Source organism: Takifugu flavidus, chromosome 9 (assembly GCF_003711565.1).
Source record: "Takifugu flavidus isolate HTHZ2018 chromosome 9, ASM371156v2, whole genome shotgun sequence".
Taxonomy (NCBI): Eukaryota; Metazoa; Chordata; class Actinopteri; order Tetraodontiformes; family Tetraodontidae; genus Takifugu; species Takifugu flavidus.
Window position 1 is genome coordinate 11,937,589 of NC_079528.1, and position 12,937 is coordinate 11,950,525.

Sequence of the window (12,937 nt, forward strand, 5' to 3'; positions counted from 1 at the left end):
GAAAGCAAGGTGGAAAAATACAGGAAGTCCTGTTGCAAGTGTGAAGACAGAGGGAGGGAGGCAGATCCAGTCAGGGAGGGATGACAACTCACACAGAAAGTCAGATTCACAGAGAATGTACACCAGCTGTGTTAGAATACATCTAGTTTCTCTGCCTCTTCACCGCATGTTGACACACGGTTGGCCTACTTTTATATTGAGTTTTAAAAATCCATTCTTGGAATCATCATCTTTGCGTCGAGAAACATAAATCACTTTCATCTCTGCGTGTCTCCCTAATCTGGCAGCTATATTTAGTGCTGGCATAATGCCTCCCCAGACAGATAAATTGGCAGCAACATTTAGCTCCTCTCCCTCTCCTGCGGTCTCTGTGGAGACGGACCACGAGCAAATGAAACCGTCCTCCATACGACGCTCGTGCGAGATGATCAGGTTACAGCCGACGCAAATGGGACGAGATCAACTTATTCTGAGATCTGCTCAGCAGGTTGTAATGAGAGGATAAATGAGGATGCAATAGCTGGGACATCATCCCTCTCATCATCAGCATCATCATCATCATCATCATTAATGCCACATCACCAGTGTAGGTAGGGACTGTATGTGCAAACACTAGTTTGACAATATGTATTTTTAGCACTAACAAAAAGCAGTAAAATAGGTTGTTATGTACATTATTTTGTATCTGGAATGACTCTTTTGTCAATTTATCAGCCGCTCAGCAAATTCACACTGCAAATAAAATTGGCTGTAAGAAATGAGCAATTACGGCTTTGATTAAACATCTGCCACCAAAATGTAACAGTTTAGTCAAATTTAGCATTATAACAATAAAAAAGATGCACTGGTAGAACACAAATCCCTCTGTACTTTTCCATTACGCAGCGTGGAGCTGCACACCTCTGTACTTGACCAGCTTCTGACTCAGCAGTAAATACCAGAGGGAGAGGGAACAATATTATGTCTCATAACAGCGCTTCACATCACACACACGCACTTTCTCTGTACCCAACTCCCAGGGTGCCCTGGTAATCAAACGGGCCTGTTTTCCTTTCATTACTGTCAAATGAGAGATTACGATAGAGACGCGAGGACATTAGACGCAGGGTCGCCGTGCAGGTAAACAGGAAACCAGAGACTGGTATAAAAAATAACACATATCCTTTAATATCATCTGTAACATCATGGTTGTATCCTAGAGTCAGTATATTTGACAATGCAGTACATGTTTTTATTTAAGGACATTGAATAGACTAATTTGCTGTTAATGTTTTAATACAACATAAAATTGCTTTGAATTCTACAAAGACACCTTAAAGGGCACAAATGGTGTAGCAGCAAAAAAAAGAGTGGAGGTTTTTCTATAAACAGGCTACTGGAGTACGTTATATTTGCAGAAAAGAGATCGACTGTAGGTACAGCTATTACAAATACACCTCTAAAGTACACTCTATATTATACACAAAAGACAACTGGATATTCAGTTTGATAAAATATCATATACTGTGTTACTTTAGTAAGGGGTCTCGATGGTCTAAGACACTGAAGGCTAGAAGAGGGCTACCTTACGGTACGATAAAGACTGTGCAGACACAAAGCACACTGCATGGTTGAATAGTCCACAAACTGTTGATATTTGTTGGGTCTCCTCAAGAGCTGTGGTGTGAAAAGGGTATTTATTTTATGGTTTTATATGCTTAGACAGTCAGAAATGGAGTGAATTGAAGCTGGAAACTAGACCAAGATTACTACACATGACCCTAATAATACAAACCTGTAATTTCATGTCAGGGTTTTTTAAATTACCTTTGACATGCTGCACTAAACTGGAGCCTGTAGGAACACCACAACTCTAGCAGGAGGTATTTCATAGCACTACTGTCCACAGATGTTATTATTTATCTATCAGGAAGCATGCTAGTGTGGAGTATGTGCTTTGCAATGTCAACCACAAGTGCAATCTGTACTGAGGTTTAAGTTCAAAAATCATCTGATTTCAAAGCAAAAATAAACCCAAATCCAAAACAGGAATAGCTGCAATACTGGAAATAGAAACAGTAAAGAATGATTTAAATATTATTTGCTCATTGCTCAGTGGATGATCCTGTAACTCCCCAGTATAAAGTCAGCAGCCCGTTAGTCAAGCATAAACGCTGTTTTGATCCGTCTTAATTATAAAATAATAATCACTATAAGCTTACAGCACCAGATCCTGCTTATTGGACAGATATAAACTCCTGGAATGAAATTCCTCTCTGATCATCTCATCACTGTGCTAATGGAGGAAGTTTGTGATGTGTCTGAGTTAATAAAACTCTCCAAAATGATTGGAGGCTATTTAAATGATCTTGATTAAGCTGCTGCCTTTCGCAGCAGAAGTAACTTCAGAGTGCCGTTGGAAATGTTCCAATGGCACTCTGAAGTTAATTCTATGTTCTATCCATCCACTGCACGTTTTGAATGCATGGTCATGAGGTACCGCTTAGTATTAAAATGCTACCTCAACCTATTTGGCTAATTTTGTTGGAGGACTCTCTTAGATTTGGCTCTGACTCCGTTGACCTCATCAGAGGATTACTAGAAAGTCTGCTGGTTGCAAATGCTCAGAACTAACAAACAGATTGACAAAAAATAGATAATTATCTCCAGAAGCCTTGTTGTGATGAAGGAATATTCTGCAGGGCCTGTCTGACTGACCATCATTTGGTGTTGTTATGCTAAGCTAATTCAGGTTTTATCCTGCTCAAATGTGACAGTTTAACCTAAACCTCAATAAGCAGTGCATTCCCCAGAGGGAAAAAAAATTGATGCTACAGACACTTTAATAACCCATCCCCTGTTCCACATGATCACACAGTGGCTAGGTCTGCACTCAGAGGAACCGTCCAGCTCTCCTCATATGTAAAATGCTCCCATTCAGATGACCCAAACGCACACGAGGACTCCTAAACAATTATAAACTCATCCAGCTTCACGTTACTACTCTGGATTATTACGCTTATTGCTAAAGGTAAATACAAAATAAAATCTAATTAAAAAACATTACTATAAAGGAGATCTGAAATATAAAGAAACAACAATGCTGTAATACTTTAATATGTTTATATATAGAGGTAGTGATTGAAGCATTGATTGAGAGTTATAATCAACACTGGACGACCGACAAAGAAATAAAAGCAGCTACTGACATGGCTGATGTAGATTACTCAGAATATATATAGACTGCAGGCTGAGTATGAATATGTCTAAACTTACAGACCACAGATGAGCCCATGCCCCACCAATGTGGGCCCTCTCAGCTTTACACCATCTGCCCGAGACCCCCCGTCCAACTCTGGTACAAATCCCTCTTCCCACCCAGGAGCCAATCAGCCGTGAACTAACACGGAGATAAACCGTGAGGTTCGGCCAGTAAATAAACTCTCCCGCGCGGCAGAAGCAGCCGTGATTCCCGGGAAGCATCGTTTCCTGCGACGCTGCCCGGGCTGAGCGTTTGTAATCACACCCTCCCATTCAAATACGCCCGGCTATCGCTGTAGACGAGGAGCGTCTGCACGCCCGGCCACCCAGCGTGACTCTTTATGCAGGCGGATTAAAGTTTAATAGAAAAACAAAAACACCTTCTACAATATAGGATCTCTTCTCAATCAAACCAGACAGAATCATAATGAAATATAAAGCAGCCCTGGAAGCGATCTTAAATGAGGACTTTGCATGAAATTACAATTATAATCAAGTGGCATATATTTCCACACTTGGTGTGGCAGGGAAAAAAAAAAAAAAACAAGCTTATGACCACCTGCATTCATGTCACACAGCACGAGTGTGTAAATAAGCATGCGTGTGTGTGTGAGTGAGACTGTGTGTGTCTGCACTCGCAGCGCCGTCTGTGTTCCCGGTATTATAAGTGTGAATGTTTGTGTGTGAAGCAGTGGACGGCCGCCAGGCCTCATTATTGTCATTCTCCTCACTGCCTAAAAGAGAGGCAAAGAGAAGCAAAGCGAGCGCTTTCAGTGGCAGAACTGAAGGAAGATGGAGACAAAAGCCCCAAATTATACAAACGCTGGAAAGCGGCTCGGCGAGCCAGCCCGCGACCATGTGCTTTGAATGAGAGAGAGCGGCTGCAGGGATAACCCCCGTGGGTCTTTCAGCGAGGGGACCACACAGATACACTCCGTCCCAACGTTCAGCCGGACTACTGGTCCACACACACCAGGGGTGCCGGTTCATGTGCCGATCCTGAATGTCCGTGTCGGCCTGTAATCTGCTGGGGTGGGTTTTCACATCCAGGCCACGTTATGTCCATTGTTCAGGACGATCACTGGTGCCTCCGCTGGTCTCGTGCGTCTGTCAGTTCAGAGGAGCTGAAGAGCCAAATGCGTCCCATTGTCTCTCGTCCAAGCCGTGTGAAAGCCTGTCAAGTCCCTCCGCTCAAGGATGCGGTGTGTATTATGTGACATGTACATGTGGGCTGCCAGAAGCTTTGCTGCAGGGGAGGTCATGGCTCTACACACACACACACACACACACACACAGATGAATCCATATGCAATATAAGGGAGCTTCTACAATTTCGGCTCCTTCAGTTTGAGGTAATGGACATTAAAGTATATAATCCAAGCATTGAGACTGAGAGTGGAGGAGGTGTCGGCGGATGCAGGATAGATGGACACATCAAGTCCTCTTGGCTTCACACCTGGAGCAACAAACAATACAGGTGACACTTAAGTCAAATGTACAGAACTTATTTCCAACTAAAATAATAGATATGGGAGGTCTGCAGCAGAGGAACGGCGAGGAATCCCTTACGGACATGGGTTGCCACGGGGACCACAGAGGAAGACAGTAACTAGCAGATCACCTGAGCCTCATTTTAACCTTCCCGAACCGATTGTGTGCTATATTGTTGTGGCTATATAGTTTTTGTAGCTGATTGTGTACAAATAAAGTTGAACTGACTTGAGCGCAGGTGTGTGCTGACCTGCAGCGCTGAGGGTTGAGCCTCCGCTCCTTCCGCCCACAGCTCTCCGCCTTGATGGTGCAGTGACACTGGCAAGACGTCACATCCAGCGCCCACTTCCTCCCTCTGCAGGGGCGGCAACTCGGTCTCGGTGATGGGGATGGAGGGGGAGAGGGAGAGGGAGCGAAAGTGCTGGGAGGAAGTGATGGGAGAGGAGGCGACGGTGTGGGAGGAAGTGTTGGGGGGGCCTGCGTCCTGGACAGAGGAAGAGTGGACGAACATTGTGATCAGCTGCACACTTTATTAATTAAGGCTGATGCAGATAGAACTTAAGTGAATTAATCCCACTTCCTGCAACAAAGTTGAATGAGGTTATTTTTCCACTAGCCTAAATTAGAACGTTACTCGGTTATACTCATAAACTCGCTGGTGTTCAGGTAACGTACACAGGCAACCTTAAATCCTTAACGGATAACTCCACACGTGTGGGAGAATCTGTGAATTATACGTGATTTCTTTTTGCCGCTAACAAACTTTCAACCATTTCTCGGTTACCATGGTCACCCGTTGCTAGCGAGGCCCTCCATTTTACCTCCAGATTCTGCACTACCTTATTGGACGTCCGTGTCAGTCGGCCCATTAACGTGAGCTGGTTCTGTTAATGAACCTACTTAATGAGGCAGACAGGAGCCATCTTTGTTCAGGTCTGGGCGGCCACGCCTGCCACTGACATGGACAGATGGGGGTGGGGGGGCTCAAACGACACTGATTTCACCCCTGTCAGGGTCTGAATAAAGCCGGCTCTGAGTGATGGATGGGGAGTGAGGAACAGCACACCCTCGCCGCGACACCTCTGACCTCCAGAGGCCGGACATGACTGACAGCAAAGTGAAGCGGAAGCAGATGAGAAAAGAGCGGTCGGGAAAACACAAAATATTGCGTCTAACGCGGAGCCCGATGGTTGTGGAGAGACTTTGACTGCCGTGGCTGTAAAACAAAGCGGCCTCCAGCAATAATGCAGATAATCCGGGCCAGATAACCCAGTTCCTTCTATAGTCCAACCAGAACAGCGACACCTCCTTCACTCCTGACTGAGTCCACTTTAGATGCATTCACATTAAACATACGCAGCTCTGGTGTCTCCCTTCGTCTTCTGCCGGGACTTCCTCCTCCCTTTTTTCTTGTCTTTTCTTATGAGCTTCAGGTTGGACCTGTGAATATGACACGCACACTTTGTTATTGAAATATATGCATTTCATGCTGTTTTCTGTTCACGAGTGTATCTAAAACAACGATTTTAGAGACGTTTGGAAGAATCTGTTGTTTTATTATTATCGTTATTTTTCTATGTGCTTCTGTGATAATGACACCTGTCTGCTAAAACCCAGGAAATTGCATAATTCACACACATTAAAATGTGACGTTTGGTGTGCGCTGGAACTCTGATATCAGTCATGAACACAGAGGCAACCAGCAAAATCAGGCCAAAACTCTAAACTTTCCATCACTTTCTTGTTAAAAATTGGCAACACGATGAAAAAACGTCATTTGTTCGTGGTAGCTCGTTCACCTGACAACGCTACTTTTAGACAAGTTCAACAGTCTTATGTAAGAGATCAGCAGGCGGATCCAGAGTTTCTGTTTCTTGCCTCCCTTGTTTACCGTCCCGTCCCTCTGCTCTAATTCCTGTCCTGTTATGGCGACAGTGTTTAACCGAGCTGAGCTCTGATTACATTCAATATCCCGTCAATATCAAGCGCCTCCCTTTTGGTCTTTGCCATCGGTGAGGTGCTGTGGGAGTTTTTGCGAGGCAAAATACACATTAGCGCACATGGCAGCGCAGATAAAATCATCACTATGGTGACAACAGGATGTGGGTCGTCTCATGGGACCCTGGGGGAGAGTCGCACAGATACTAACGGGCTGAAGGTTCACACACATAAACACAGAAAAAGCAAATATTCACACACAAACTTTCACACACAGGTTATGGGGGGTCCTTGAACGTCACACGGGTACCGGGTACATGATGTGATTCAGCAAAACCAAACGGACAGACGAGATTCCGAGAGCAGGAGGGAATATATCATCCACATATATCGGAATCTGTTATTTATGTCCACATCCTAACAGGAAGCAGGAGGACATAAACATTTAAAGATGCAATCACATGACTGTCTGGATGGACCTTCCATCAGGAATCCAGCAGAAATTCCTGCTAGTCTCAGCGAATCCTGATCAAAGCTGATCTTTACTCTTAGTCTTTGAAAGGATTTCCATGGGAACACACTTTGCATCAATGTTTTGCTGAGTCATGTCTGCTTTGAAAGCCCCCAAAAAAAGAGTCAGAAATAGCATTACCTCATTGTCGGTGTGGGCTGAAATAGCTCTTTTGGTCTGCAGAGAGATGAAACATGATTTCAGCGGCAGGAACAAAAGCTGTGGCGTCCATACGTCCACGTAAAGCTGATTTACCTGCACTCACACTGGCCGTGCTCCACGAACGACAGCTCCACCAGCTCGTGCTTCATGAAGGAGGTCCTCATCAGCTGCACACACACCCAAACCACCAAGTTAGCATCACCCACACATCTGACCCGGCACCGGCTGGGCTTGAGCGCGCCTGTGAGCGGGTACCTCCATGGTGAGCGTGTGCGTGAGCGAGGGAACACACTCCAGGGCTTCATCGGCGCAGCAGCCTCCGCATCGCCTCAGCGAAACGCAGGACGGCACGAAGAGATGGTGCGTCTGCCCCGGCAGCTCCTGCCAGACCTCCACCAGCGTGTCCCGGGGCTCGCAGCCGCTCCTGGAATAAACCTCCAACCAGCGACGCACTGGCAAAGGGACCGAGACGGATCAGTACCGCGGACGCTTCAGGGGAGAGAGCGGGACTATTTTAGGGTGGACGTACCTTCTCGACCTTCCCTGAACTTCGGGGAGTCTGCAGGCCGCCAGTGAGCCAGCTGGAAGGAGGGGAGACACAGATGGAGCGAAAACACCTTTAGGGTTTTGGTCTGTTTCACAGATTTCTTCACTCGTGTTCAACGTCTGCACTTGAACACATCAAAGGGCTTTGGGCTGTTAATGAATACCGCACGTCTCACCTGGCAGGTGAGCGTGAAAAGCTCGGCCGTGCATGAGGTTAATGGCAGGACGGCTGTGAACTTTGATACACAGATACCAGAGAAGGAGAGGGCAGTGGAGCGGGCCTGGAGTTAGCCTCCACGCTGGTGGCTCTGCTGCTAACAGGCAGGTCATCAGCTATGTGTTCAGGTGGGGGGGGTCCTGAACTGGTTCTTGTGTTTGGGGGGGAGTCCTGAACTGTTCCTTTACTCACGTGAAAATAATAAATAATCATTTATCACAAATATTCAGTTTCTGAAAGATAATGAAAACGTTTTACTAGACTGGATAGCAAACACAGAGAAAAGATATGATGGCCAGAAAAAAACAGGCCTCTAGATGGAGCCTGAGCAGTGGTGGTTATACTGGGATGGATCATCTTAATGGGATGGTTATACTGGGATAGACCATCTTAATGGGATGGTTGTACTGGGATGGAACAGCTTAATGGGATGGTTGTACTGGGATAGACCAGCCTAATGGGATGGTTGTACTGGGATAGATCTGCTTAATGGAGTGGTTATACTGGGATAGGTTATCTTAATGGACTGGTCATAGGCACCGCCACCTCAACCATCCCAGATTATAATGTGATCATTCTCACTCATTAGAGGCACATATTAACGTTTGTGTTTTATCTGTATGGAAGTACATTCATGAATCATTTCTTCAGTATCAAAGCACTTTTAGATAAGTAAAATAATGTGGTAAATTAACATATTTATAATTTAATGACTATGACAGATGAGTGAAATATAATATTTGGGTTTTTTAGATGCAGACTGTCTGTGATGTGATGAAACATTATATCAAATGTACAGAGTCAGCAGGACCCATATTTCACCCATAATAGCAAAATATTTATTTCACACCAAAAGCAGGCATTAATATTAGGTTATGTATTTGTTTATACCTTATCGGTTAATACCAGATAGATCCAGTGAGATTTTCAGGACCAAGGCGTTGACAGAATATTAGTGAATCATCTATAGAGACCTGCTGTGATTTCTTTGAATGAAAGAGAAATTCCATTTAACAGCTCGACTACACTCACACCGCAGTTAATGTGTGTGTTTGCAACCCAAGGCCACATGTAAGGGAATGCAGACTTTGTTCAGTTGCCCACTTTTAACTGCCCCCCCCCCCCCCACACACACACACACACACACACTCACACACACACACACACACACATATACATGCATGTAGAGGGAGCCATCTGCTCTGGTAATGACGTCTGTCTACTGTCATAAATGTTCGACTCCCAACCATTCCCAGAGCACACTGTACAGCTAGGTTGAGGGTGTGTGGTGTGTGTGTGTGTGTGTGTGTGAGTGAGTGAGTGAGTGTCCTTCACACCATCCCTTCCTCAGAAAGTAAAGGATGACCTCTTTTCATCACATAAGCTGTCAGAGGAGAGGTCTCAGGTGAAAGATGGTGTCTGTGGGCAGGTGCGGAGGCCTTTAAGTGCACGTTGCTGTGTGTCATGTGGTGTCTGGGATGATGCATCAATAAAACACACAGTCACAGCTGGATCCCACAGCACTGCAGGGCACTGCCTGTACCTGATAAAAGTCTCCAGACATAAATTAAAAAAACCAGCACATGGAGGTAGCTATATGCATGTGTTTTTGCCCCCCCCCCCTTATGTCACATTGAAGCTCAGCATATTTAACTTTATTTTAGTTCAAAATAACACTGCATTTTAGTTTCCACAATAAAACTTCAAACTCACACCTCTCTAAAGATGTGGCACACTATAGTACCAAATGTTAAAGGACTGTTTAATGTATATCACTGAACTATTAGAGTGTTTAGGCTGCACTCAGGTACACATCAAGAGGCTTTAACATTTAGGAAACCCACTGGTGTGTCTCCCTGTGGGAGGATGCTAAATGGCATGCTAACATTCTCAAAACAGCAAGCACGAACATGTAGCACAGCCAGCTAGCCTAGCGTATGTGATATAAACAAGGGTGAACTGATGAGAACTGAACATCACTATTGCACCCCAGTGACAAGCTTTGCTCAAGAACCGAGCGCCGCCTCCTCGTGCAACTAGAATCAAACTGCACAACAAAAGATTCTTGAGATCCTGATGAGATGAGAGCATCACACAGCATTTGCAGCTTATTATTGCTGACTTTCTTAAGTAAAAACAAAACATTTTACAGATCAGGTGTTAGTTATTAGCCACGAAAACAACTTCCTGGTTGCTAGGGTGCACTAACTCCCTGACGTCACGCCAACAAAACATCACAGCATTTGCTCTAAAAGTTACGGGTACTGTATAGAGAACAGTTTACTGTTTTCCCTGACATATCAAGCATTAAAAACAGGCTAAATCAGCAACATTTGTAGATTTTGCAACTTTATTGATCATTCTGTTCTGCAAACTTCTGCTGTGCCCCGACAATCAACTCAGCAATGGGCTTCTGTCACCCCCTGCAGCCCAGAGAGGGTCCATTAACAGAGAACCCTTTCCAAAAACTAACAAGTGAACAAATAATGTTTTCACACTCCATTCCAGATGCCTCCTACAAAGTTAAACCCGAATATCAATGCATAGGATGTGCCTGATAGTATTGATGAAGCCATAAATACCACATTGTGGCTATAAAAAGAATTACAGGCAGCGGAGTGAAACCATAAAATGCTACAGGGCTTTTATTGTAAATCTTCCAGCCTGACATGACAGGTGTCAGTGACCTAGCGGATAACTCCTCCAGCGCCACATGTTCTCCACCAGAAAAGTCATACAAAAGGGAGACAAGTACACGACTATCACTATAATCTGCAAAGAAGCCGCCGACATGTGGCGGGCTGACCTCTGCAGACATGCCGGCCGGGGTCAGACGCGTACATACCTTGGCGTGAGACGTCGGTATTCTTGTGAGCAGCAGGAATTGTAACATTCCTAGAATAACTTGCAGCATAATCCCCATTGCGAAGGAGTCCAAGGGGCACGCAAAAATATTTTTGGGCCAATCCAGAAGAGAAAAAAAGGGTGGCCTCTCCGGAGGCGACTTCCTTCAGCGATCAGTCGTCCGATTAAAGAAGCACAAACGCCGTTTTCACTCACCAGTCTCCCTTCCTTGAAAGGACACCCGGGGTGCCATCCTCAGGATTGACATAACTTTATTCTGCATTCAGGACTTAATGGTCTCCTGCACTACACCAAGCGAGCCTAAAAACTGAGATTTCTTTTTCAAATTTGAGTATAAAATAGTGCGCTCCCGGAGCGGACTGCAGCCTAAAACCACGCTCCCTCCACCGGACGCAGCAGGACATGAATGCACATCTCTCAAATGTTATATCTTACCAGCTTCAGATCCTGATTTTAATAGACTTGTTCAAACTTTGACTGATGCCTCTTTACATGAAATTCATTATTTGTTGTGATGTATCCGGTGTGCGTGTGTGGTGGTGGTGGGGGGGGGGGAGTCCGGGTGGCGTGACAGAGGGGGGGGGGATCGTCCAGACTCCTGCTGAAACGTGGTGCGATCATGAAATCCTTCAAGAAATCACGTCACCCCGCTGTAGGAGGTTTGATCTGCTGAGGATCCGACGCCTTTGTCCGCCCCGCAGAGGAACGGTGGCGCATATTCCGGCTCCAGACTCGGTCACGGTCCGTCCACGCTGTCGCGCTCCCGGAAAATGTGACGTTTCCCCTCCAGGCGCATCATCCTCCTCTAAAAACGGCTAGAATGACATCCTCCCGACATGGCAGCACAAGTGCGGGGAGAGCCGGCGGAGCAGCGGTCGACAGACACATCCGGAGAGGTGGCAGTCTTCATTTGTTGTGGGCTTTTTTTTTTTTCTCCCACCGCTTTGCTCATTCCCTTTGCCCTTGAGACGCACGCAGCGTAAACACCGCGCAACCAACTTTTCCCAAACAGGACAGGCGCAGTAGACACAGGTGCAGCACATCCATTGGTGGTCAGGTGCCCCCCCCCTCCACGGATAACAGGGCTTACTGAGGACACAGAGGTCATGACCTCGCTGTTCAGATCATTCCGCCAAGAACTTAGTTCTGATTCCTGATACCGTTAATGTCTATCAAATAAAAGATTCATTTCTTTTTTCCCGCCTCAGACCTCATGGTTGTGTTTTATGGGCTCCTGTTTTTGTTTTAAAACATTTATGACACATTATTTTACGGGGTAGATCAGAGTGTAAAGACAATTAAGCTGGTGAATTATTGGCAAACTCAGAAGCTGTGTGTATTGTCCCCACCCCATTTTATTGTTTGTTTACATAATCAGAGGACATGCTTGCCAGACATATTTAGTGCGTAATTGATTGCATTTTCCTCCTTTAATCAAACATAAAAGTCAATTTCAATGAGCTCTGGCTTTGTTTCCCCCATCATCCCTGTGTGTGTGAGCGTATACTGATGTGTGTCCTGGTTTTTAATACACGTTGAGTACCAACACACTCATTCTACCGGCAAAGTGGGGCCATTTTGGCTGCTCCCTAGTTTAAAGCACTGTTTGAGAGGTTAGCTGGGATGTTTAGGGTTAGGGTAGGGAGCGGGATGATGTATTATGCTCACAATGATATAAATACGAGTGTGTTTGTGTGTGTGTATGTTAGGGCATGCAGACACCAGTATCTTCATCACTCAGTCACCGATGGTGTGTTTGGGTTATGACAGGACACTCACACGCCACATGAGGGTGAGGATGTCTGAAAGGTCTCAGTCATGCGTTGGCTCCTGCACAGGTCTGCAGCTAAGAGCAAGGCTCAGCTAAGGCTCAGCTAAGGCTCAGCTAAGGCTCAGCTCCCTGCAGCGCAGCTCACACACAAATCTGTCCCCAGTCTTTACCAAGAGCCGCCGCCGACATTCCGGAA

At 45.6% G+C, this 12,937-nt stretch overlaps 1 protein-coding gene across 1 annotated transcript; it reads right to left on the bottom strand.

Annotated features, from left to right (window-relative positions):
* Positions 1-1,144: 1,144 nt before the first annotated feature.
* vegfba (vascular endothelial growth factor Ba) lies at positions 1,145-12,065 on the bottom strand. Its single transcript, XM_057042565.1, has 8 exons — positions 10,951-12,065; positions 7,872-7,923; positions 7,598-7,794; positions 7,436-7,509; positions 7,322-7,357; positions 6,088-6,171; positions 4,982-5,215; positions 1,145-4,696 (listed from the first exon to the last, which is right to left on the bottom strand). Exons 1-8 carry the CDS (start codon positions 11,026-11,028, stop codon positions 4,675-4,677), a joined length of 777 nt encoding a protein of 258 aa, XP_056898545.1. The 5' UTR covers positions 11,029-12,065; the 3' UTR covers positions 1,145-4,674.
* Between the last annotated feature and the right edge of the window lie 872 nt (positions 12,066-12,937).

Bases quoted from the DNA above. Each gene is read 5' to 3' on its own strand.
- vegfba (XM_057042565.1), bottom strand. From the start codon at position 11,028: ATGGGGATTATGCTGCAAGTTATTCTAGGAATGTTACAATTCCTGCTG. The intron at 5,216-6,087 runs GTATGTTTAATG...TCCTCTGTCCAG, and splicing joins AAGGGAGACACCAGAGCTGC to GACGCAGGCCCCCCCAACAC. The intron at 4,697-4,981 runs GTCAGCACACAC...TTGTTGCTCCAG, and splicing joins CTCAACCCTCAGCGCTGCAG to GTGTGAAGCCAAGAGGACTT.